The sequence below is a fragment of the Natrix helvetica genome (genome assembly GCF_964273705.1).
Source record: "Natrix helvetica genome assembly, chromosome: 5".
Lineage (NCBI taxonomy): Eukaryota > Metazoa > Chordata > Lepidosauria > Squamata > Natricidae > Natrix > Natrix helvetica.
Genome location: NC_138551.1, coordinates 2,121,927 through 2,144,142, shown reverse-complemented (window position 1 = coordinate 2,144,142; position 22,216 = coordinate 2,121,927). Strand labels below are relative to the sequence as shown.

Here is a 22,216-nt window from a genome sequence, read left to right as displayed (position 1 = left end):
TGGTTGTCCACTAGGACTCCAAGATCCCTCTCACAGTTACTACTGTTGAGCAAGGTACCACCTATACTGGACCTGTGCAGTTGGGTTTTCTAGCTTAAATATAGAACCTTACTCTTTTCACCATTGAATTTCCTTTTCTTAGATAGGGTGTTGAATGAGATCCTTTTGTATCTTGAGCCCATTTTTGGAGGTGTTGGCAGCTTTTGTTCTGCCTGGGAAAATACGGTCAAGTGAACAGGAAGCTCCCAATTCTTCATATCTGACCGGGGCTATTTTCTAGAAATTAAATGTCGGATGAGCAGAAATAGCTTTTTTACTTACTGGTGCAGAAAATCGGCTCCTGATTCCAAGCCACAGTTAGCTGCTGGTTTTTTTTTTCCTCCCCTGGTAAAAGATTAAAAAGGACCAAAATAGCAACCCAGAGAGAGAGAGAGAGAGAAAATAAATAAATAAATAAACAAATAAACGAGATGCAAAAGAACACACAGACACACTTCTGTTTTTAAAATCCCTTATTTTTGTTTTTATCCCGCCACCAAATTGGAGGGTAATTTACCGAAAGAGACTGTCAGCGCAATGCAGCTCGACAATTTGAATGTTAACGGCTGGTGGAGGGATCATTAAAGACAATTATGTGAGTTCTCCTCCCTTACAGAGAGGCTGAAGAATTCTTAACGATTTACCTGCAAAACAAGAAATATGGAATTCATTAAAAACACAGCGCCTTTCGAAGTCACGGCGCAGCCGAGTCTGGTTGCAGCTCCCGGAGGACGTGGGTGTTGGATTGGCATGAAGGGGCTCTGCACTTAAGACCACAATTAATTCCAATGTTTCCATGGCTGAGCGAGGCGGTGGTTAAAAGTCCATTTTGCCCCATTTTATGATCTTTCTTGCCGCCGCCGTTAAGCGGATCGCTGCCGTTTTTCAGTTAGTCACATAGTTGTTCGGGGAATCTGCCTTTCCCCCCTTCTCAGAAAGTTGCAAAAGGGGGAAACCTCGGGACAGACAATATCCTGCTGTGGCCTAGAGGTGCAGCTCTCGCCTCACCATCAGGAGGTTGTGAGTTCAATCCTAGGTAGGGGCAGATGTAGGGTCTCCTGGTTGGACTAGATGGCCTGCAAGGTCCCTTCCAACTCTGTTAATCTGTTAAAGAGTGCAACCGTCGTAAACACGAGTCAGCTGCCAGTCCATCCGAATTTTGAGCATGTGATCACGGGGATGCTGCAAACGGTCGTAAGTGTGAAAACTTACACTTACTTGGTGCCGTTGTAACTTCAGTCGCTAAGCGATCGGTTGTAAGTTGAGGTCTCTCTGTAGGCATATTAGCGGTGTACGTCATTGAGGACTCTTTAATTAGAGCCAGCCTGTTTGGCGTCTGCCAAAATCTTGCCGGTGACTTCAGCTCCAGCTTGGAAATCGGGGTGCTGGTCATCTCTTGGTGTTCATACTTTGAATTTTGGGAAGGGGCTGATAATTGCAGCTTTGCAACAAACCCGGGTTTTGGAGAGCTTCTCTTTTACTTTATTTTAGCCCTGTTAACAAAGGCCAGGTTCACATGTACTGGGTTAACCTCCTTGTGGAACAAATCCACTTTTGGGGTGTGAATCTGCGGAGGAGGAAGACAAGCCGGAACGGGAGCAGGCGGAGATTGAGGGGGGAGACTTTGTTGACTTTAGAGGAAAATGGGGAGGAGCGGGCCGAGTCAGGCCAGAGCTTTTCAGGACTAGGACGGCTTGTTGCCAAGAAGAGACAGAGCTCAGGCGAGGAGCAAGGACCACCCCCTCCTGCTCCTCGAGCATGGAGAGTGAAGAGAAGGCGAGAACAATGCAGGCGCCCCTAACTACTCGGAGAAGAGCAGGGACCACCCCCTCTTGATCCTCGAGCATGGAGAGAAGGCGAGAACAGAGCAGGCGCACCTAACTACTCGGGGAAAGAGCGCCCCGCCCCTCTTCACATGGCGCACCTGGGGTCTGAGACTTAAGGAGATGCTGTGGGGAGGGGGAATTGTCTGGAGCAAAGGCTCAATTCCTGGAGTGCTGACGTTTGAACTTTCCTGGATTCCTTGCCTTGCTCTTTTGCTTCCTGGACTCCTCAGCTTGCCCTGCTGGAGTTCTGCTCTGTGTGTGTGTGTGTGTGTGTGTGTGTGTGTGTGTGTGTGTGTGTGTCGTGGGAGCATTTGGGGCAATTTGGATCAATCAAGGGTCGGTTTGAACTGCCAATTGCCTGGCTTGCGTCTGTGCCATTCCCCAGGTCGTCACAGGTTGCGGACAGTAAGAGCACCAAGGAACCCAATACTTAATCCTAATTCTAAGGATTTCAACTCCCAGAATCCCCCAGCCAGCATGCTTGGGACATTGAAGTTCCACGCATGTCGTCTGGGGCATGCTGGGAGTTGAAGTCCACCCCTCCTGAAGTTGCCCCGGTTGAGCAACCCCTGGCATGAGGGGTCCCTGTTTGCAGAGGTGAACAGTTTGGGCTGTGTTTACAAGGCCAAGCAGGCAACGGACTGCTGGATGTGTAAAAATGGTTCCTGCCGATTGCTTGTTTGCTGTTCTGGGTCCTTAATCTTATTAAATGTGAGTCAATTGAGGCAGGATGTTTGCATAAATTCCCATTTACAGAAATCAGCGCAAAGGTGGCTAATAAAAGAAGCGCTGTCTGGGTGGGAAAGCCGAATGGAGCTGCAGAGGGGAGAAATATTAAGCATGCCAGGTCCACCATTGGCAGCTTCTTTCTCTCTTTCTTCTTCCTCCTCCTCCCTCTTTCTTTCGCTCTACATCTCTTCCTTTTTTCTGTCTCGTTCCTTCCTTTCTTCCTCCCTTTCCCTCTCATTTTATCTTCCTTTTTCTTTCTCCTTCTCTGTCTATTTCAATCTTCCTTTCTGTCTTTCTGTTTCTCTTTTTTTCCTTCCTTTCTTCCTCTCTTTTCTTTCTTTCCTTCTTCCTCTTTCTTTTTCTTTCTTTCTCTGTCTTCCTTTCTCATTCTTCTCTCTTCCTCTTTTCCTTTTTTCTGTCTCTCTTGCTTTTCTGTCTTTCTTTCTCTTTTTTTCTACCATTCCTTTTCTTTCTCTCTTCCTTTCTCCTCTCTATTTCTGTCTTTCTTTCTGCCTTTCTTTTTCTCTTTTTTCCTTCCTCTCCTTCTTCCTCTCTTCCTTCCTTCCTTTCTTTCTTTCCTTCCTTTCATCTGTCTTTCTCTTTCTTATTTTCTCTCTCTTTTATTCTTTCTTTCATTCTTTCTATCAAGCTTTCTTTCTCTGTCTACCCCTTTCTCTCTTTCTCTCTCTCTCCCAGTAATCATATAACCTTACAATACCGTTCCTCCGTCTTCTAAATGGGGGCTCTGAACATCCCCCCACCCTGCCAACTCTCTTCTTTTACAATGCGATTCCACCGTTAATAACTTCCCTCTCAATTCTCTCTGAGGATTTCTCAGCCACCTGGAATAGAAGTTTAATCAGATGGAATTATCCTCCTTTCAACGTCCTCTTAACCTTTGTGTTTCCGATCTCCCCCGTTATCACTTAAAACATTTACGTCCTCCTTTGATCGGTGACTTTTCCCATTTTCTACCCAGTTGAGGCCAGCACCTGGCGTGCCGAGGTCGTGGGCCATGTTTAAGACGCCTTAATTCCCCCGTGCGCCCCTCTTCCCCGTGTGTTTCCTTTATGTCCCGTTAATTACTTTAATGGCAACATGCAGCTTTAAAAGACACCTTTATTAATCCCTATAAATCTTCCTTTTTATTGTTATTTAAACTCCTTCTCCACATCCATTATGGAGAAGTGTTTAAAGCCTGCGCCCAATCTTCGGAAATAGATGGCTGGCGTAAATTCAGCAGTCAGCAACTGACAATTCGGTTTTCTAGATGTGGGGAGGGAGCAGGGCGGACTGGCATGGAGCGTCCTGGGTGCAAGAAGGCCCATTTGGTTCCCTCCCAGGGAGTTTGGTCTTCCCAATGGCAAAAGCTGGGCAGGGAAGCTGGGGCGAGCATCATGGGGGGCTCAGCATCTGCTCCAAACTGGAACTTCTCACTGTTATCCAGTGTTTATCATGCTTTGTAACTTTAAGTCAGGTGGACTTCAACTCCCAGAATTAAAATAAAACCCTAGTAAGGCCACTCATGGAATACTGCAATCAATTTTGGTCGCAGACCGATGTAGAAAAGATGTGGAGACTCTAGAAAGAGTGCAGAGAAGAGCAACAAAGAGGATTAGGGGACTGGAGGCTAAAACATATGAAGAACGGTTGCAGGAACTGGGTAGGTCTAGTTTGATGAAAAGAAGGACCAGGGGAGACATGATAGCAGTCTTCCAAAATCTCAGGGGTTGCCACAAAGAAGAGGGAGTCAAGCTATTCTCCAAGGCATCTGAGGGTAGAACAAGAAGCAATGGGTGGAAACTAATCAAGGAGAGAAGCAACTTGGAACTGAGGAGAAACTTCCTGACAGTGAGAACAATTAACCAGTGGAACGACTTGCCACCAGAAGTGGTTGTTTCATCACTGGAGGTTTTGAAGAAGAGTCCTCTAGGCAGAAATGTTCTGGGTTCTCCTGCTGCAGCAGGGAGATGGACTGCAAGGTCCCTTCCAGCTCATTCATTCTAGATATTAGGTAATTCCCCAGACAGCAGTACTGGCTGGGAATTCTGGGAGTTGGTCTCCACATCATCCCTTTGCCAAGGCTGAGAGAAACTGCTGTGACCCAAATAGTGTACACAATTGTAAATCCTCCAGACTTCTCAACCACCATGCCCCAGTTGGGTTCCTGAGCATGTGAAGAGAGCTTTTTGCAGCAATTCCTATGCATTCAGCGCAGTGCATAGAAACACACCGTGATGCCATTTTGGGATAGAAAAGGACAAGGAGGAGGAGAAAGAAGAGGGGTGAAGGGAGGAGGAGGAAGAGGGAAGAGGGAAGAAGGAAGAAGAGGGAAGGAGGAGGAGGAGTGGAGGAGGAAGACTAAGAAGAAGAGGGAAGAAGGAAGAAGAGGGAAGGAGGAGGAGGAGGAGGAGGAGGAGTGGAGGAGGAGGACTAAGAAGAAGAGGGAAGAAGGAAGAAGAGGGAAGGAGGAGGAGGAGGAGGAGTGGAGGAGGAAGACTAAGAAGAAGAGGGAAGAAGGAAGAAGAGGGAAGGAGGAGGAGGAGGAGGAGGAGGAGGAGTGGAGGAGGAGGACTAAGAAGAAGAGGGAAGAAGGAAGAAGAGGGAAGGAGGAGGAGGAGGAGGAGTGGAGGAGGAAGACTAAGAAGAAGAGTCTCCAAGATCCCTCTGACAGTCACTGCTATTAAGCCTGGTTTCACCCAGTCTGTAGGTGGACTTTTGGTTTGTCTTGCCTAAGTGTAAGACTTGGCTTTTCTCTACGTTGAATTTCATGTTGTTAAATACGGCCCAGGGTTCAAGGTTGTCGAGATCCATCTGGATCTTACTCAGATGCTTTGGAGAGGGGAAGCGGGGAAAGGATTGTGTTGCCCTTGGTGCTCTCTGAGCTGGGTGGTTTTCTTGCAGACATTTCATTGTCCAAACTAGGTAACATCATCTGTGCACTGATGATGCACTGATGACATTCCCTAGTTGGGTCATGAAACGTCTGCAAGAAAACCACCCAGCTCAGAGAGCACCAAGGACCCCACAGTCGTCGTCTTCTTCTTCTTCTTCTTCTTCTTCTTCTTCTTCTTCTTCTTCTTCTTCTTCTTCTTCTTCTTCTTCTTCTTCTTCTTCTTCTTCTTCTTCTTCTTCTTCTTCTTCTTCTTCTTCTTCTTCTTCATCATCATCATCATCATTATTATTATTATTATTATTAATTAGATTTCTAGACCGCCCCCTCTCCCCAGATGGACTCTTCTTCTTCTTCTTCTTCTTCTTCTTCTTCTTCTTCTTCTTCTTCTTCTTCTTCTTCTTCTTCTTCTTCTTCTTCTTCTTCTTCTTCTTCTTCTTCTTCTTCTTCTTCTTCTTCTTCTTCCTCTTCCTCTTCTTCTTTTTCTTCTTTTTCTTCTTCTTCTCTTGCTCCTCCTCCTTCCTCTTCTTTGTCTTTGTCTTCTTCTTCTCCTCCTTCCTCCTCCTCCTCCTTCTCTCTGCAAACCCCACTCCCTTCTAGCACTGATGATGTTACCTACTTGGGTCATGAAACATCTGATGAAACCACCCTGAGCTACAAATACGTGCCTTGAGTAGCTTTAAGCAGCATCTCTTGCAAAGCGGGCGTTGGGCAGATCCTGGGAGGGAGGAGGCCAACGCTTAACGGCGTGCCTGCCATTTCTCCAAAAGGGAGGCATGGAGCATGAAAACGACACACCGACCAGCGCAGGCTACCTAGCTCCTCTTTGGCATAAACACCTGTCTCTGCGCAAAACGGCTGATTAGTCTTTCACCCAGGGGGAAATAAATTGGACCCTGAAAGGGAAACGTTCTGAAATGCGACCAATTTGTTTGCATTTCTCTCCCCGGCCTCCCGTAATTGTACACAGACGATGTGGCACTTACAATGCCCAGCCGACGCGGCTCCCGTCTTTCAAACCTGTTATTTTGATTCCGCCTTGAATAGCGGAGAAAGCAGATTGTGGGTTCGGCCGCGCTAGAGAGAGCGAGTCGCATCGGTTTCTTGGTAAACATCCCCATTTGCAGGAACTGCTTCTAATCTCAAAAGCGCCGGTGGGGGGGGGGGGAGGAAGGAATAGCAGAAAAACAGAGTCGGAAGGGACCTTGGAGGTCTTCTAGTCCAGCCCCCTGCTCAGGCAGGAGACCCTACAGCACTTTAGACAAATGGTTATCCAACATCTTCTTAAAAGCCTCCAGAGATGGGGAAGGAAGGAAGGAAGGAAGGAAGGAAGGAAGGAAGGAAGGAAGGAAGGAAGGAAGGAAGGAAGGAAGGAAGGAAGGAAGGACAGAATAGTGTTGGAATGACAGAAGGAAGGAAGGAAGGAAGGAAGGAAGGAAGGAAGGAAGGAAGGAAGGAAGGAAGGAAGGAAGGAAGGACAGAATAGTGTTGGAATGACGGAAGGAAGGAAGGAAGGAAGGAAGGAAGGAAGGAAGGAAGGAAGGAAGGAAGGAAGGAATAACAGTGGAAGTGATCTTGGAGGTCTTCTAGTCCAGCCCCCTGCTCAGATAGGAAGTCGTATACCATTTCAGACAAATGGATGTCCATCTCTTCTTAAAATACTCCAATGGTGCACCCACAACTTCTGGTAGCAAGCTGTTCCACTGGTTAATTGTCCTCATGGTCAGGAAGTTTTTCCTTAATTCCAGGTTGCTTCTCTCCTTGATTAATTTCCATCTGTTGCTTCTCCTCCTGCCTTCTTTGGGTGCTTTGGAGAACAGATTGACAGCCCTTCAAATATTGGAAGACTGCTATCATGTCACCCTTCTTTCTATTAAACTAGACATACCTAATTCCAGCAACTGTCTTTATATGTTTTATCCTCCAGTCCCCTAATCCTCTTTGTTGCTCTTCTCTGCGCTCTTTCCAGTGTCTCAATATATTTTTGGATACTGAAAGCACCAAGAACCCAGAGTTCAATCCTTATCTACAAAGATTCTCTGCTATAGCTTAATTTTTATACATGGATGCCCATTCACATCTTCAGCCACATTCAGGACTCAAGGAGAATGAACCCAACACGGGCAAATCAGCACAACTCATGATTACATAAAATGCTTGGAAGTTTTGCTTAAATTCCTTGGCCTTCTGGAAAGGTTCAAATGACATGGGATAGGGGGTCCATCTCTCCAAGAAGTCCGAGTAGACCATCCCTTAAATAGGAGCCAGCCGTGTGCAGCAGCTGCCAAAAAATCCAACACAGTTCTAGGCTGCATAAACCGAGGGAGAGAATCAAGATCACGTGAAGTGTTAATACCACTTTATAAGGCCTTGGTAAGGCCCCACTTGGAATATTTGCATTCAGTTTTAGTCACCACGATGTAGAAAAGATGTGGAGATTCTAGAAAGAGTGGAGAGAAGAGCAACAAAGAGGATTAGGGGACTGGAGACTAAAACATATGAAGAATGGTTGCAGGAACTGGGTATGTTTAGCTTAAGAGAAAGAAGGACCAGGGGAGACATGATAGCAGTCTTCCAATATCTCAGGGGTTGCCACAAAGAAGAGGGAGTCAAGCTATTCTCCAAGGCACCTGAGGGCAGAACAAGAAGCAATGGGTGGAAGCTAATCAAGGAGATTAATCAAGCAACCTGGAATTAAGGATAAATTTCTTGATGGTGAGAACCATCCCACCTGCGGGATCGTATTCTGCCCCATACATCCCTACGACCCATTCGCTCGCACAGAGAGGGACTTCTCCAGGTGCCGTCCACCAGACAGTGCCATGGGGCGGCGCCTAGGAGCAGAGTCTTCTCTGTGGCAGGCCCAGCCCTGTGGAATGACCTCCCCCCGGATATTAGGACCACTACTGACCTCCGCTCCTTCCGTGTCAAGCTCAAGACCCACCTTTTCCAAATAGCTGGCCTGGCTCAACCATAACTTCGTATCGCTCCTGATGGGTTTTTTAATTTAGTAATTTTATTTAAGGGGATTTTAAATTGTGTTTTTAATTGTCTTTCACTTATAAGTCAACTCTCCTCCATGCACATATGTATATGTCTCTGTTCTTTTTGTATATATGTTTGTCTTATGTGTATTTTTATTTGTTTTGATTGTACGCCGCCCCGAGTCCTTCGGGAGAGGGTTGCGGCTAATCAAATAAAAATTATTATTATTATTATTAACAATCAACCACTGGCCTTCAGAGGTTGTGGCTGCTCCATCACTGGAAGCTTTGAAGAAGAGACTGGACAGCTTCTGGTCTGAAATGGTACAGACTTTTCTGCTCGACCAGAGGGTTGGACTTGATGACCTTTAAGTTCCTTTCCAACTCTAGTTAGGCTACATTGCTCTGTTTTATGCTTTTCTATGTTTAAGACGCCAACGTGGACAATCAGCTCCCTTGTTTGTGTTTGGGGCCTTTCTGTGTGTGCAGGATGTTTCTTCCAGCGCTTGTGAGAGGCCCGAATATGTTCAGCACGATTAGAGTAGAATATTCTTTATTGGCCATGTGTGACTGGACACACAGAAGCTGTCAGCGTACATGCGAGCAACAAGTGATAAATCACGATCGTAATCATAAGGTGCCATCACCGTACATCACAAGACACAACAAACAGGTCGTCATGGGATGCTAAATAATCCGTCGACATAAATCACGCTAGGATAGTAAATAAAGGCAATCGACAGACACCGTGAGATGCAAACAACAGAGTTAAAATCCTAAGAAGCCAAGGAAACAGATAACAGGAAGATGAAACGATGAGAAGGATAGGAGGCAATTCACCCCTACTACGTGGTTTGACCTCTCAGGGCGTAAGACACAGTCTTGTGGGAATGAGTTGTTTAGCCGAGTGATAGCGGGGGAGGCTCTAGTTGTTTTGGTGTGCAATGCCCTGTAGAAGGGATGGGGAGCCTTTTCACCACCAAGCGCCAAAAAGGAAGCGTGCCGGAAAATGAACTTCCGGTTTCTGCCAGCTAGTCTTCCGGTTACTGGCGCGCATTTGTGTGCAACAATTAGCCAGCCGCCGCACATGCTCACACCAGAAAGCGGGAGAGGGGCTCTTCCAGTTTCCGGCACTGCCACGTGCACAAAGGCCAACTGGTTGTGCACTCACACTCCAGAACATGCCAGGCGACAATGGCTCTAGGTGGCACTTTGGGCAGGCGTCCCACACGCTCCCCCTCACAGCCCTCTAGTGTCATCTTGAGAAGTTGAACGAGGTGATGCCCAGGGGTTGTGTGTGTGTGGGGGGGGGGTGTGTACAGATATTTCCTCACCCCTCTTTCTGGCTCCTGCATCACGCAGGTCCTCCACCTAGGAAGGCAGGCTGGCTGCAATTTCTTTCCCTCTCCTCCAGTTGTTGCAAGAGTTCCCAGGCTACCAAAAAAGATGCTGAGACTTTGGAAAAAGTGCCGAGAAGAGCAGCTGAGAATAATTAATTATACAATTCATCAGTGGAACAGCTTGCCTTCAGAAATCGTGAGCAGGGGGCTGGACGAGAAGACCTCCAAGGTCCCTTCCAGCTCTATTCTATTCTATTTTTCATTCCAATGTTCTATTCTATTCTTCATTCTATTCTATTCTAAATCCTATACTATTCTATTCCATTCTATTCTATTCTTTTCTATCCTATTCATCTTCCACTCCACTCTACTCTACTCTACTCTATTTTCTATTCTATTCTTTTCCATTCTATTCTTTCTATTCTATTCTATTTCTATTTTATTCCATTCCATTTCTATTCTATTCCATTCTATTCATCTTCCACTCCACTCTACTCTACTCTACTCTATTTTCTATTCTATTCTTTTCCATTCTATTCTTTCTATTCTATTCTATTTCTATTTTATTCCATTCCATTTCTATTCTATTCCATTCTATTCTATTCTTTTCTACTCTATTCATCTTCCATTCCACTCCACTCTACTCTACTCTATTTTCTATTCTATTCTTTTCCATTCTATTCTCTCTATTCTATTCTATTTCTATTTTATTCCATTCCATTCCACATTTTCTTTTCTATTCTTTTCTATTCTATTCCCTTCCTTTCCCTTTTATTCCATTCCATGTTTTCTTTTCTATTCTATTCCATTCCCTTCCATATTTTCTATTCCATTCTATCCTATTATATTCTATTCTTCATTCCATTCCATTCCATATTTTTTCTATTCTATTCCCTTGCATTCCATTCCACATTTTCTTTTCTATTCTTTTCTATTCCATTCCATTGTATTCCATTCCGTATTTTCTTTTCTGTTCCCTTCCATTCCATATTTTCTATTTTATTCTATTCTATTCTTCATTCCATTCCCTTTCAAATCAGGGCGATGGGGCCAAGCACCTCCATCTGGCTGCTGAGCCGTGCAGTTTTCTTAAGTCTACTTTATGGTTGGCTGCAGGGAAGGCCTAAAGACCTTTGCAGGCTCCTTGCAGAAAACCAGAAGGCGAAGGGAGGCTTTAAGCCATCCCTCCTGGTCCTGCGTCTCCAAGAAGTGTCATTCTGCTCCGGGAATTTTGTCCCTCTGCAGATGCTTCCACTTTCCCCCTTGGTCACCCAATCTGAAGATGAGAGACTACAAAAACAGTGAGTCATCGGGTGCAGAGAGATGGTTTTAAAAGTCGTTGGAAACAGAAGCCTTCTCCTCTCCCTCCCTCCCTCCCTCTCTCTCTCTCTCTTCCCCATCTGTGGCTTTGAGTCATCCTTCCAAAACAGCTCCATCACTTTATCCAACCACAGCAAACTTTTATTAGCCGAGTCTTCTGGGGCAAGTAAAGAACAGCAGCTGAACAGATTTTTAAGAAGAGAGAAAAATACCAGCCCTTGACTGAAGCACAGAGTTGGAAAGGAGCTGGGAGGTCTTCTAGTCCAACCCCCTTGCCCAAGGTGATAGAATCACAGGATTAAAAGGGACCTTGGAGGTCTTCTAGTCCAACCTCTGCCCAAGATCACAGAATTATAGGGTTGGAAGGGACCTTGCAAGGTTAGATAGATAGATAAATGATAGATAGATGACAAATAGAAGATAGATAGATGGATAGATGATAGATATATGATAGAAGATAGATAGATAGATAGATAGATAGATAGATAGATAGATAGATGATAGATAGATAGATAGATAGATAAATGATAGATAGATGACAAATAGAAGATAGATAGATGGATAGATGATAGATATATGATAGAAGATAGATAGATAGATAGATAGATAGATAGATAGATAGATAGATAGATAGATAGATAAATGATAGATAGATGACAAATGGAAGATAGATAGATGGATAGATGATAGATAAATGATAGAAGATAGATAGATAGACAGACAGACAGATAGATAGATTATAGATAGATGGATAGATGATAGATAAGATAGATAGATAGTAGAAAGAAAGAGATGGATAGATGATAGAAGATATAGAAAGAAAGAAAGAAAGAGAAAGATAGATGATAGAAAGAAAGATATAAGATAGATATATAGATAGAAGATAGATAGAAAGAAAGAAAGAGAGAGAGAGAAATATGGATAGATAGATGATAGATAGAAGATAGATTGAAAGATAGATAGATAGATAGATAGATAGATGATAGATAGATAGATAGATAGATAGATAGATAGATAGATAGATAGATAGATAGATAGATAGAAGATAGAAAGAAATAAAAGAAAGGTAGGTTGATTGATTGATTGATTGATTGATTGATTGATTGATTGATTTCTATACTCCTATCTCAGCAAGCTCTGGGCAGTTCACAATTCAAACACATATTACAATTCAAACCTTATAAAAAACAATCAAAAACAGTAAAAGGCATTAAAGCAATGTTGAAAGGAAATCGAGGGATTGTCGCTGACCACTTCCGCTTTCCCCCTCCTCTCCACAGAGCACCCTGGAGCAATGCAGCGTCTGTGCCAAGCCCATCATGGAGCGCATCCTGCGGGCCACGGGGAAAGCTTACCACCCTCACTGCTTCACCTGTGTGATTTGCACCCGGAGCCTGGATGGCATCCCGTTCACCGTGGATGCCGGGGGCAACATTCACTGCATTGAAGATTTCCACAGGTGGGACACGAGACGGAGGGCCTGGAGGGCCGGAGAAATGCTGGGGTGGGGGGGTGTACAGGAAGGAAAAAGTAAACGTGGGTTGAGTTCACACAACGTGAGGAACCCATGTTAGCAGAACACGAGGCCTCTATTCCTTGCGTAATAATCTTGAGTGCTGTTCTGACCCAGCAGAAACAAGAAACGGGACTCCGTGTCATGAAAAGCCCCTCTTTATTTACCTCTTGTGAATTAATGGCATTCACCCACCGAAAAGTCCAGGCAAGAGTCCTGCAAGGTATTAGCTGCAGTACACACCTTATCCGTTCCTTGCGATAATTGCAGGGCCCAAAAGGCTGCAAATTAAGTTCTGGCAAGCAGTCTTTGCGGCACGAAACACAGTGAGCAAAATCTTCAGAAATACGAACTGTTGTCTCCTAGGATAGCCACTCTCTGTTCTTTCTATTTATTCCCCAGCGTTCACATGTGCTTTGCTTCCTGAGTTGACTCCTTGTCCTCTATTGTTCACCTCTCCTAACTGCTCTGCACATATGTACTTCTGGAACAGGCCCCACCCGTTCTTCCACCTCACTCATAGCAGCCTCCAAAGGCAGCTGCCTTTCCAGTGGCTGGGAAATGTTGGGCGGTCCTGGGTCTATCCCTGCGTCCTACGTAGAGCATCCATCAGAGCCATCCCCAGGCTCCAGAATTGGCCCAGGTTCCTCCCCAATCTCCTCCTCATCTGAATCTGCTGGCAGAGATTGTCTCTTTTTCCTTTATGCCAAAGAGCATCAAGAAAAGGAAATCTTGAGTTTCTTTCTCACCTGCTCCTCTCATAGTTTATTCCTTCCCTACAGACATACCTTGACTTACCAAGTTCATTAAATGACTGTTCAAAGTCACAACCACACTTTAAAAAGTTACTTATGTGTATAAGTAAAAAGTATACAAAAGTATAGTAACTTACTTAAAGGTTACTATTTTTCACACTTATGACTGTTGCAGCATCCCCAGGGTCATGGAATCAAAATTCGGACGCTTGGCAACTGATTCACATTTATGACGATTGAAGTGTCTCGGGGTCACGTGATCCCTTTTGGTGACCTTCTGACAAAGCAAAGTCAATGGGGAAGCCAGCTTCACTTAACGACCGTGTCCCAGAACTGGACTTTCTGGTTTTTTTTTTCTTTGAGGACATTTTGCTTCTCCTCCTAGAAGTTTCTTCAGCTCTAACTAGACTTCCATTCCCCACCATCTAGTCAGAGCTGAAGAAGCTTCTAGGAGGAGAAGCAAAATGTCCTCAAAGAAAAAGCCAGAAAGTCCAGTTTGACACGGCGACCGTCATAAATGTGAATCAGTTGCCAAGCATCCGAATTTTGATTCCATGACCATGGGGATGCTGCAATGGTCGTAAGTGTGAAAAATAGTAACCTTTAAGTAAGTTGCTATACTTTTCTACACTTTTCACTTTGAAAAGCACCTTTGGGACAGCCAGGATCTGGAAGACTGAGAAGCTCCATAGACACTTAACAGCCATGTTATTAGCATAATAATGGCAGAGATTCACTTAACGACTGTGGCAAGAAAGGTCATAAAATGGGGCAAAACTGACAGAAAAGATGTCTCACAAATTTGGGGACTCTGTCATGGTCATAAGTCAAGGACCACCTGTCTTCACGCTCAGTTTCTCTTCCCCCCCACCAGGAAATTTGCCCCACGATGCTCCGTCTGCAAGGAACCCATCATGCCTGCCCAGGGCCAGGAGGAAACTGTCCGGATCGTGGCCCTGGACCGTGACTTCCACGTCCACTGCTACCGCTGTGAGGTGGGTTGCCTTCAGCCCCTATCCCCCCCTCCCCTCCACTTGGCTCTCCAGGGACCAAGGATTCCTCTGGCCCTTCTCTCCCCTGGACAATCCTGCCAGCCTTTAAACCTCCTGGTTGAAATACACGGCCAGCCAAGCTGCAGGGGGGTTTGGGGGGGGATGGGATAGGAGAGGAAAGGAAAGGATGAATGAAGAGGAAAGGAAATGATGGATGGATGGATGAAGAGGAAAGGAAAGGATGAAGGAAAGGAAGGGAAGAAGAAAAGAAAGGAAAAGAAGATGGAAGGGAAGGGAAGGAAAGATGAAGAGAAAAGGAAAGGAAATGATGGATGGATGGATGGATGGATGGAGAGGAAAGGAAAGATGAAGAGAAAAGGAAGAAGGAAGGGAAGGAAACAAAAGAGGAAGAGAGAAGGAAGAAGGGAGGAAAGGAAAGAGGAAGAGGAAAGGAAGAAGGAAGGGAAGGATGAATGAAGAGGAAAGGAAGGAAAGGGAAGTGGAAGGGCAGGGAAGGAAAGGAGGAGAGAGGAAAATACAGAGCGGGAAAGGAAGGAAAGGAGAGAGGAAAATACAGGGAAGGAAAGGGAAGGATGAGAGGAGAAAATAAGGAAGGGAGGGAGACAGGAAGTAGGAAAGGAGAAAGGGAGGGGGGGAAGAAAGGAAGAACAGAAGGAGAGGAAGAGGGAGGGATGGAGGAAGGAAGGAGAGAAGGAAGAAAGGAGGGAGGGAGGAAGAGGAGAGAGAGAAGAGAGAAGGGAAGGGAGGGAGAGGAAGGGAAAACCTATTAACTCCCTTGCCCTTCCCCTCTAGAAATATTCTGGGGGTCCCTAGATGGGATTTGAGCTTGGAACCCCAACAAAGTGAAGCCAGGTCAAATGCCGGACCCTCCCAGCTGGGTCTCGGGGGCCAGAGCTTTCGGCCCCAAACATCTGGAGAGAGCCTTCCTAAGGGAAAGAGTCCCCATAGTTGTGACTGACCCTAAGCGAAGTAGAAAGACTCTCCTCCCGTAACCCCCCCTTTCCCTCCCGTCTCTTCCTCGCAGGACTGCGGGGGCCTACTCTCCGAAGGGGACAACCAAGGCTGCTACCCGTTGGACGACCACATCCTCTGCAAGGGCTGCAACTCCGCCCGGATCCAGGCGCTGACCGCCAAGGCCAGCACTGACCTCTGAAGGGGGCACGGCTCCCCCGGACTCTCCTGCACACTACTTGCCCCCCACCCCACACAAACACACAACAGATTGTGCCATCTTTCTCTCTCACCCCCCCCCCCCTTTGGCTGTCATGGGAAGGTTTTTCTGGGTGGTGGTCCTGAGGTTCTTTCAAGGGGGCTTCTTAGCCTCCCCCTCCCCTCGTGGAAAGGTCCCCTTCCCCGGATTCCCGGAGACAGAGGGGGGGGGGCGGGATGTGTCCAGTTTCCATCTGCTTAGGTTTTAGGGTGTCGCCATTCACACAGATTTAAGAGTGGGGGTGTCTGGGATGGGGGGGGGGAATCCCTAGATGGGGGTCACAGCCTGACACACCTTTCCACTTGCATGCCTTAATTGCACATCTGTCTTAACCATAATCGGGACTTTTCAGGCACTTAGTTCAACAGATTTACTGCAATTTCCCCCTTGTCCCCATTCAACTTCATCCTATGTTTTATATGTATGTATGTATGTATGTATGTATGTATGTATGTATGTATTACATATTAGGCAGTTGTATTAGCCCCAAAACACAGGCAATCTTCCTTTATCAGCTAAGCCAGGGAAATAGGTATGTATTGTGTCACAACCCCTGGTATGCCCAAATATGGGATTTGCACATTTCTATAGGGAGTCCTCGACTTACAACCCCAGTGGAGCCCAACAGTTCTGTCACTAAGCGAGGCGGGGGGCTAAGTGAAGGCTGCCTCGTTTTACGAACTTTTTTTCTGACCATGGTGGTTAAGGGAACCACTGCGGTTCTTAAGTGAATCACATGGTCATTAAGTGAATCTAACATCCCCGTTGACTTTGCTGGTCAGAAAGTCGCAAAAAGGGATCGCGTGACCCCGGGACTCTGCAACCGTCCTAAGTACATGCCAGTTGCCAAGGCTCTGGATTTTGATGAACCAGTTGGCAAGCGTCCGAATTTTGATCACTTGACCCCAGGATGCTGCAGGGGTCATAAGTGCAAAAGGCCTAGCTCCCTTTTTTCAGTGCCGTTGTAACTTTGAATGGTCACTAAACAAACAACTGTAATTTGAGGTCACTAAACAAACAACTGTAATTTTTATCCAAATCCACTTGATATCTAGTAATCGTCTCCTGTTTTGACATTTTATATCTTAAAAAGGAAAGAAATCAAAGCAACAGATAGAAATTGGGGGCTGATAGTGTTTTTCACTCGCCCCCCAGGCTCAAAATAGATTTAGCAAGACAAAGATTCAATTGCCTGAATAAATTTCCTGGTTTTACAGAGGGACTCATTTACACGATCTCGCTGTTTTCATTTATTGGAAGCAGTTAAGAGAAACACACAATGAGTTTATCCATTTCCTGAGTAGGTCGTCCTGGACTTACGACCGTAATTTGGAGGGGCCAGTTAAATGAATCACGCCTTATTTTACAGCCCTTGCCGCCACGGTTTCTAAGCAAATCACTGCCATTGTTAAACAAACTACATGGTCATTAAGCAAATCGGACTCGGTTTGTTGAGAGCTGTTCACAGTCACACAACCCCGGCCACACTGCAACCGTCATAAATACATGCTGATTTGATTGCAGGCTGTAGCTGTCATAAGTGAGAGGACCGGTCGTAAGTCCCTTGTCTTCAGTGCCGTTGTAACTTTGAACGGTCATTCAATGAACGGTTGTAAATCAAGGACCATCTCTATGGATTTATTTCTGGGTTTTGCAGTAGAGTAAAATTTCCCCAACGACAGTCTTTTTCAACTCCGGCCCCTTTAAGAGGAACGGACTTCAACTCCCAGAATTCCCCAGCACCAAAAATTGGAATAGTTTCACTGTTCCTTCCCCTGCTGATCTCGAGGCCATCCTCCCTACCCAGATGGACCGGACAGTCCTGCAGGAATGCCCTGTTCTGAATCTGCAAGGTAGAGACAGATATTTCTTCTCTCTAGGCACACTGAGAATATAACTGCAGAACAAAACTCCTCATTGGTGACAAGAAGGGCATCGGGCCAGAAAACACTCAGCTCCAGACTCCACCTTGCCAGAGATTTTGTTAAAAGAGGATGATAGAGGAATATATTGATTGCAAAGCATTATGTAACCGAGTGCCCTAGAGTGCCTTTTGCAGAAGAAATTTGGAACCTAATTTGAGCGGTCGTTAAACAGATGGTCGCTAAGTCAAGGACTATTTGTTAAGGCCTCAGACTGGAGTAGCTAAGACTAGGCTTAGGTTTTCTGAAGCTGAAGGTGTCTCTTCCAGCTCTTAATTTTCATTTTCTTGGGGTGGTATTTCCGCAAACCCAAAAACAGTTAAATATCATTTCTTATTCCCTTTCCTTCTCAAATCTATCCTGATTATGTTTTTTTCCTCTTTGTATCTTACCTTTGAATACATAATATATTATTATTTTCTTCCCTATTTCCCCCCCTCTTCCCCTCCCTTTTGTACTTAATGGCGTATCGTCTAGGTTCTATATCTTCCCCTTACTTTCTTTTCTATATGTCGTTCTCTAACCATTCATAAAATCTTCCCCGTGTCTTAAAGTACACCGATTCCTCTTTATCCTTGATTTTCAAAGTCAATCTGTTCATCTCTGCACAATCTAGGTTTTTTTTTATTATCTCTTTATCTGTTGGTAACTTGTTTAATTTCCAATTTTGAGCAAATACAATTTTTGCTGCTGTAGTTACATGTATAATCAAAGTCCACAAGTCTTAAAGTGGCCAAGTTTGGAGATTCCTGGTATAAGCAGGGATTCTTTTGAATCTCTCGTGTACGTTTGAGAAAAAGCAAAAGGAGAATGATCAGGGAAGGGAAGCTCCATCTGGCCGCTGAAGCAGAGAACAAGATTTATAGAAAAATAAACAGAGGAACCCGATTAGAAGGGATCAAAAAGAGAGATTTAAAAATTGGATACCATGGGAAAGCTTCACTCTTAAGCCTTGTAAAGCAGCAAAACAAGCTAGAGCCATATTTTTCCAACTTGAGGGGGTGGGGAATTCCCATGGCCGATCGAGGAATTCTGTGAATTGAAGTCCAGGCGTTCTGCGTGGGGAATTCTGGGAGTTGAAGTTCATACATGCTGCCTGAGGAATCCTGGGAGTTGAAGTCTATACATGCTGGCTAGGGAATCCTTGGAATTGAAGTCCAGGCATGTTGGATTCTGGGATTTGAAGTTTATGCATCCTGAATTCTGTGAGTTGAAGTCCAACTGCTGAATTCTGGGAGTTGAAGTTCATGCATGTTGCCTGAGGAATCCTAGGAGTTGAAGTCCCAGCATGTTGGATTCTGGGAGTTGAAGTCCAACTGCTGAATTCTGGGAGTTGAAGTCCAAGTTGTGAATGCTTCAACATTAGAGGTTTATAAGAAGATATTGGACAACCATTTATCTTGAAAGACTAAGATTTCCTCCCTGAACAAGGGGGGGGGGGGTTGGACTAGAAGACCTCCAAAGTCCCTTCCAACTCTGCTATTCTGCTGCTGATGGGATGGTGTGCAATTGTTTAGTTGTGGTTGGGCTTAAACCTCTTGTTGGTTTGAAGATTTGGTTCTCTTTAGAAGCTTCCAGAGACAATGGTTGGGTAGATCCCACCATCAGGAAATATTTTTCCCCTCTGTGTTTCAGTAAAATCTAGCACCTACCACTTACAAGCCCTTTGCTACTCCTCCTAGTTTCTGTAGCTCTTGCCTAGAAAGTGATTTTTTTTTACCGTCTTCCTTGTAACTTCCACTTAGAGACATGGTTTTCATGTTTGCAACGCAATAATAGAACTAGCTTTCTTACTCTTAAGAACAAAGATTTTAACGTTGCAATATATTTAAGTCCGCTTAAGTTGCCCGATAGAGGTTGTTATGAGTTCTCTGCTTTGTTGTCTATCAACTTTTTACACCAGCATGTCTCAACCTTGGAGACTTTAAGATGGGTGGACTTCAACTCCCAGAATTCCCCAGAAAAATGGTTGTCCCATTTCCCGGTTTGTGTGAGAGTTTATGTGGGACTTCCAAAACAATTTGGAAGTGAAGTTATACGGCCGTTTTAGAGTAAGGGGGTTGGGGAATGGCTTTTAGGAGAAAAGGGGCCTTTGCAATTTTACGGGTGGCAGAAGATGTAATACGAGTAGGGGGATCCCCCCCAATCAGATGCAGGCACCCCCTTATTTTAAATGCAGAGTTTGCAATTACACAAGTCAAATGAAAATCAAAATAATCACCCTTTTAAAACCAGGAGCCATTCCAGCAAAGCTCATGAATATAGAAAGCAAAAATAAAACACATTTTTTTGCATCTCTCGCCTTCTTGACTGTTAAGTCCTAAATCACCAGCACATTATATATATTTATATATATATATATATGTTATATATAGTCAATCGGTATATATGGTGCCTTATTATATACTTTGAAGAAAACGCAAAAGTGCCTTTGCAAAGGTTCTGCAGTTTCTGTACGTTTTATTCTATGCAATTTTACACCCCAGTGTATCTTTGACGTTCTTCTCGGCTCAAGTTTGTCGAATGATTGCGATGCTTTTAATGGCCTCTGAATTTTTATCCTGTTATATTTTTGCTAAATTTTCCACCGTAAGGAGAAAAACGTGCACTGTTTCAAAAACTTTCTCTTTACTCCTGCCAAAGAATCACAGATTATTATAATTATAATTATTTTTATTTTGGAAACTGTTACCAAACTAATAAACTCTCAATACACTTCAGTTTGTGAAGGTCTCCTTCTTTGCAATTCTTTTTCCAAATGGACACCAGTATTGCGGGGAGGGACAGTTGTTAAGTGAATCGCCTGGTCGTTAAGTGAATCGAATCTGACCGAACACAGGTAAGAGCCTATTTGCGGACTTACCTTGTGGCAATAAGAGCGGCCAAGCGTAGACATTGTGCTGCCCTTATTGCGTCCGCGGATAACCGCCCTGCCGCCCTGTTTCGGGTGACCCGCTCCCTTTTATCGCAGGGGACGCGGGAGACACCCTTACAGGGAAGAGCAGAGGAGTTTGGGGAATATCTTCAGGACAAAATCGATCAGATCCGGAGCGGATGGACCTCCGTCAGTGGACCAGACGAGCCGTCAACAGCGAGTCTTGAGAGACCATTCTGGGAGGAGTTTGACTCTGTTGCCCCCGAGGATCTCGACAGGTTGCGTGGACGCCTGCGACCCACCTCATGTTTAATGGACCCGTGCCCCTCCTGGCTGGTACTGGCAACCTGGGAGGTGACACGAGGCTGGCTTCTGGGCCTGGTGAACGCCTCATTGGGTGAGGGATACTTACCAACCGCCTTGAAAGAGGCGGTGGTGAGACCCTTGCTCAAGAGACCTTCGCTCGACCCAATGGAGCTAGCTAATTATTGTCCAGTCTCCAACCTCCCCTTCTTGGCGAAGGTTGTAGAGAGTGTGGTGGCACAACAGTTCCCACGTCACCTGGAGGAAACCGACTATCTAGACCCGTGCCAGTCCGGCTTCCGACCCGGGCACAGCACTGAGACAGCCTTGGTCGCGTTGGTTGATGATCTCTGGAGGGCCAGAGATAGGGGTTGTTCCTCTATCCTGGTCCTATTAGACCTCTCGGCGGCTTTTGATACCATCGACCATGGTATCCTATTGCGCCGGTTGGAGGGGATGGGAGTCGGAGGCACCGTTTTGCGGTGGTTCGGCTCCTACCTCTCCGACCGGAAGCAATGTGTGTTGGCAGGGGGGCAGAGGTCGTCCCTGAGGCCACTCACTTGTGGGGTGCCACAGGGGTCGGTCCTCTCGCCTCTCCTGTTCAACGCATATGTGAAGCCGCTGGGTGAGATCATCCGTGATTTTGGGGTTGAGTACCACCTGTACGCTGATGATACTCAGCTGTACATTTCAACCCCAAACCACCCCAACGAGGCTGTCGAAGTGATGTCCCGGTGTTTGGAAGCCGTCGGGGTCTGGATGGGGGACAACAGACTCAAGCTCAACCCCTCCAAGACCGAGTGGCTGTGGGTACCGGCACCTCGGTTCAGCCAGCTGACACCATCGCTGGCCATAGGGGGCGAACAACTGTCCCCTGTGGAGCGGGCGCACAATTTGGGAGTCCTCCTTGATGCCCGGCTGTCAATGGAAGACCATGTGGCAGCCGTGGCAAGGGGGGCGTTCCACCAGGTTCGCCTGGTGCGCCAATTGCGCTCCCTACTGGACCGGAGTGCCCTGCGCACGGTCACTCATGCGCTGGTGACGTCTCGCCTCGACTACTGCAATGCCCTCTACATGGGGCTTCCCTTGGGACGCATCCGGAGACTGCAGCTAGTTCAGAACGCAGCCGCGCGGGTTATCATGGGGAGTACACGTTACTCCCACGTAACACCTCTCCTGCGCGAGCTGCACTGGCTACCTGTGGCCTTTCGGGTGCGTTTCAAGGTACTGATCACCATCTTTAAAGCGCTCCATGGCATAGGACCTAGTTATCTGCAGGATCGCATCCTACCACACACGTCCCTGCGACCTATCCGCTCACACAGGGAGGGACTCCTCCTGGTGCCGTCCGCTAGGCAGTGTCAGCGGGCGACACCTAGGAGTAGGTCCTTCTCTGTGATGGGCCCAACCCTCTGGAATGACCTCCCCCCCGACATCAGAACCACCACCGACCTCCGTTCCTTCCGTCAAAAGTTAAAGACTCACCTATTTCAA

General features: G+C 45.9%; 1 protein-coding gene across 5 annotated transcripts in view; it reads left to right on the top strand.

Moving 5' to 3' along the window:
- The window catches only part of LPP (LIM domain containing preferred translocation partner in lipoma), a 177,065-nt gene extending 156,801 nt beyond the window's left edge, over positions 1–20,264 (top strand). For all 5 annotated transcript variants that reach the window (XM_081956071.1, XM_081956072.1, XM_081956070.1 and 2 more), the window contains 3 exons: positions 12,412–12,590; positions 14,274–14,394; positions 15,437–20,264. In XM_081956071.1, coding sequence (XP_081812197.1) covers positions 12,412–12,590; positions 14,274–14,394; positions 15,437–15,565 — 429 coding nt within the window. In that variant the 3' untranslated portion in view covers positions 15,566–20,264. The remainder of the gene's footprint in view (positions 1–12,411; positions 12,591–14,273; positions 14,395–15,436) is intronic.
- The last annotated feature ends 1,952 nt before the right edge of the window (positions 20,265–22,216 follow it).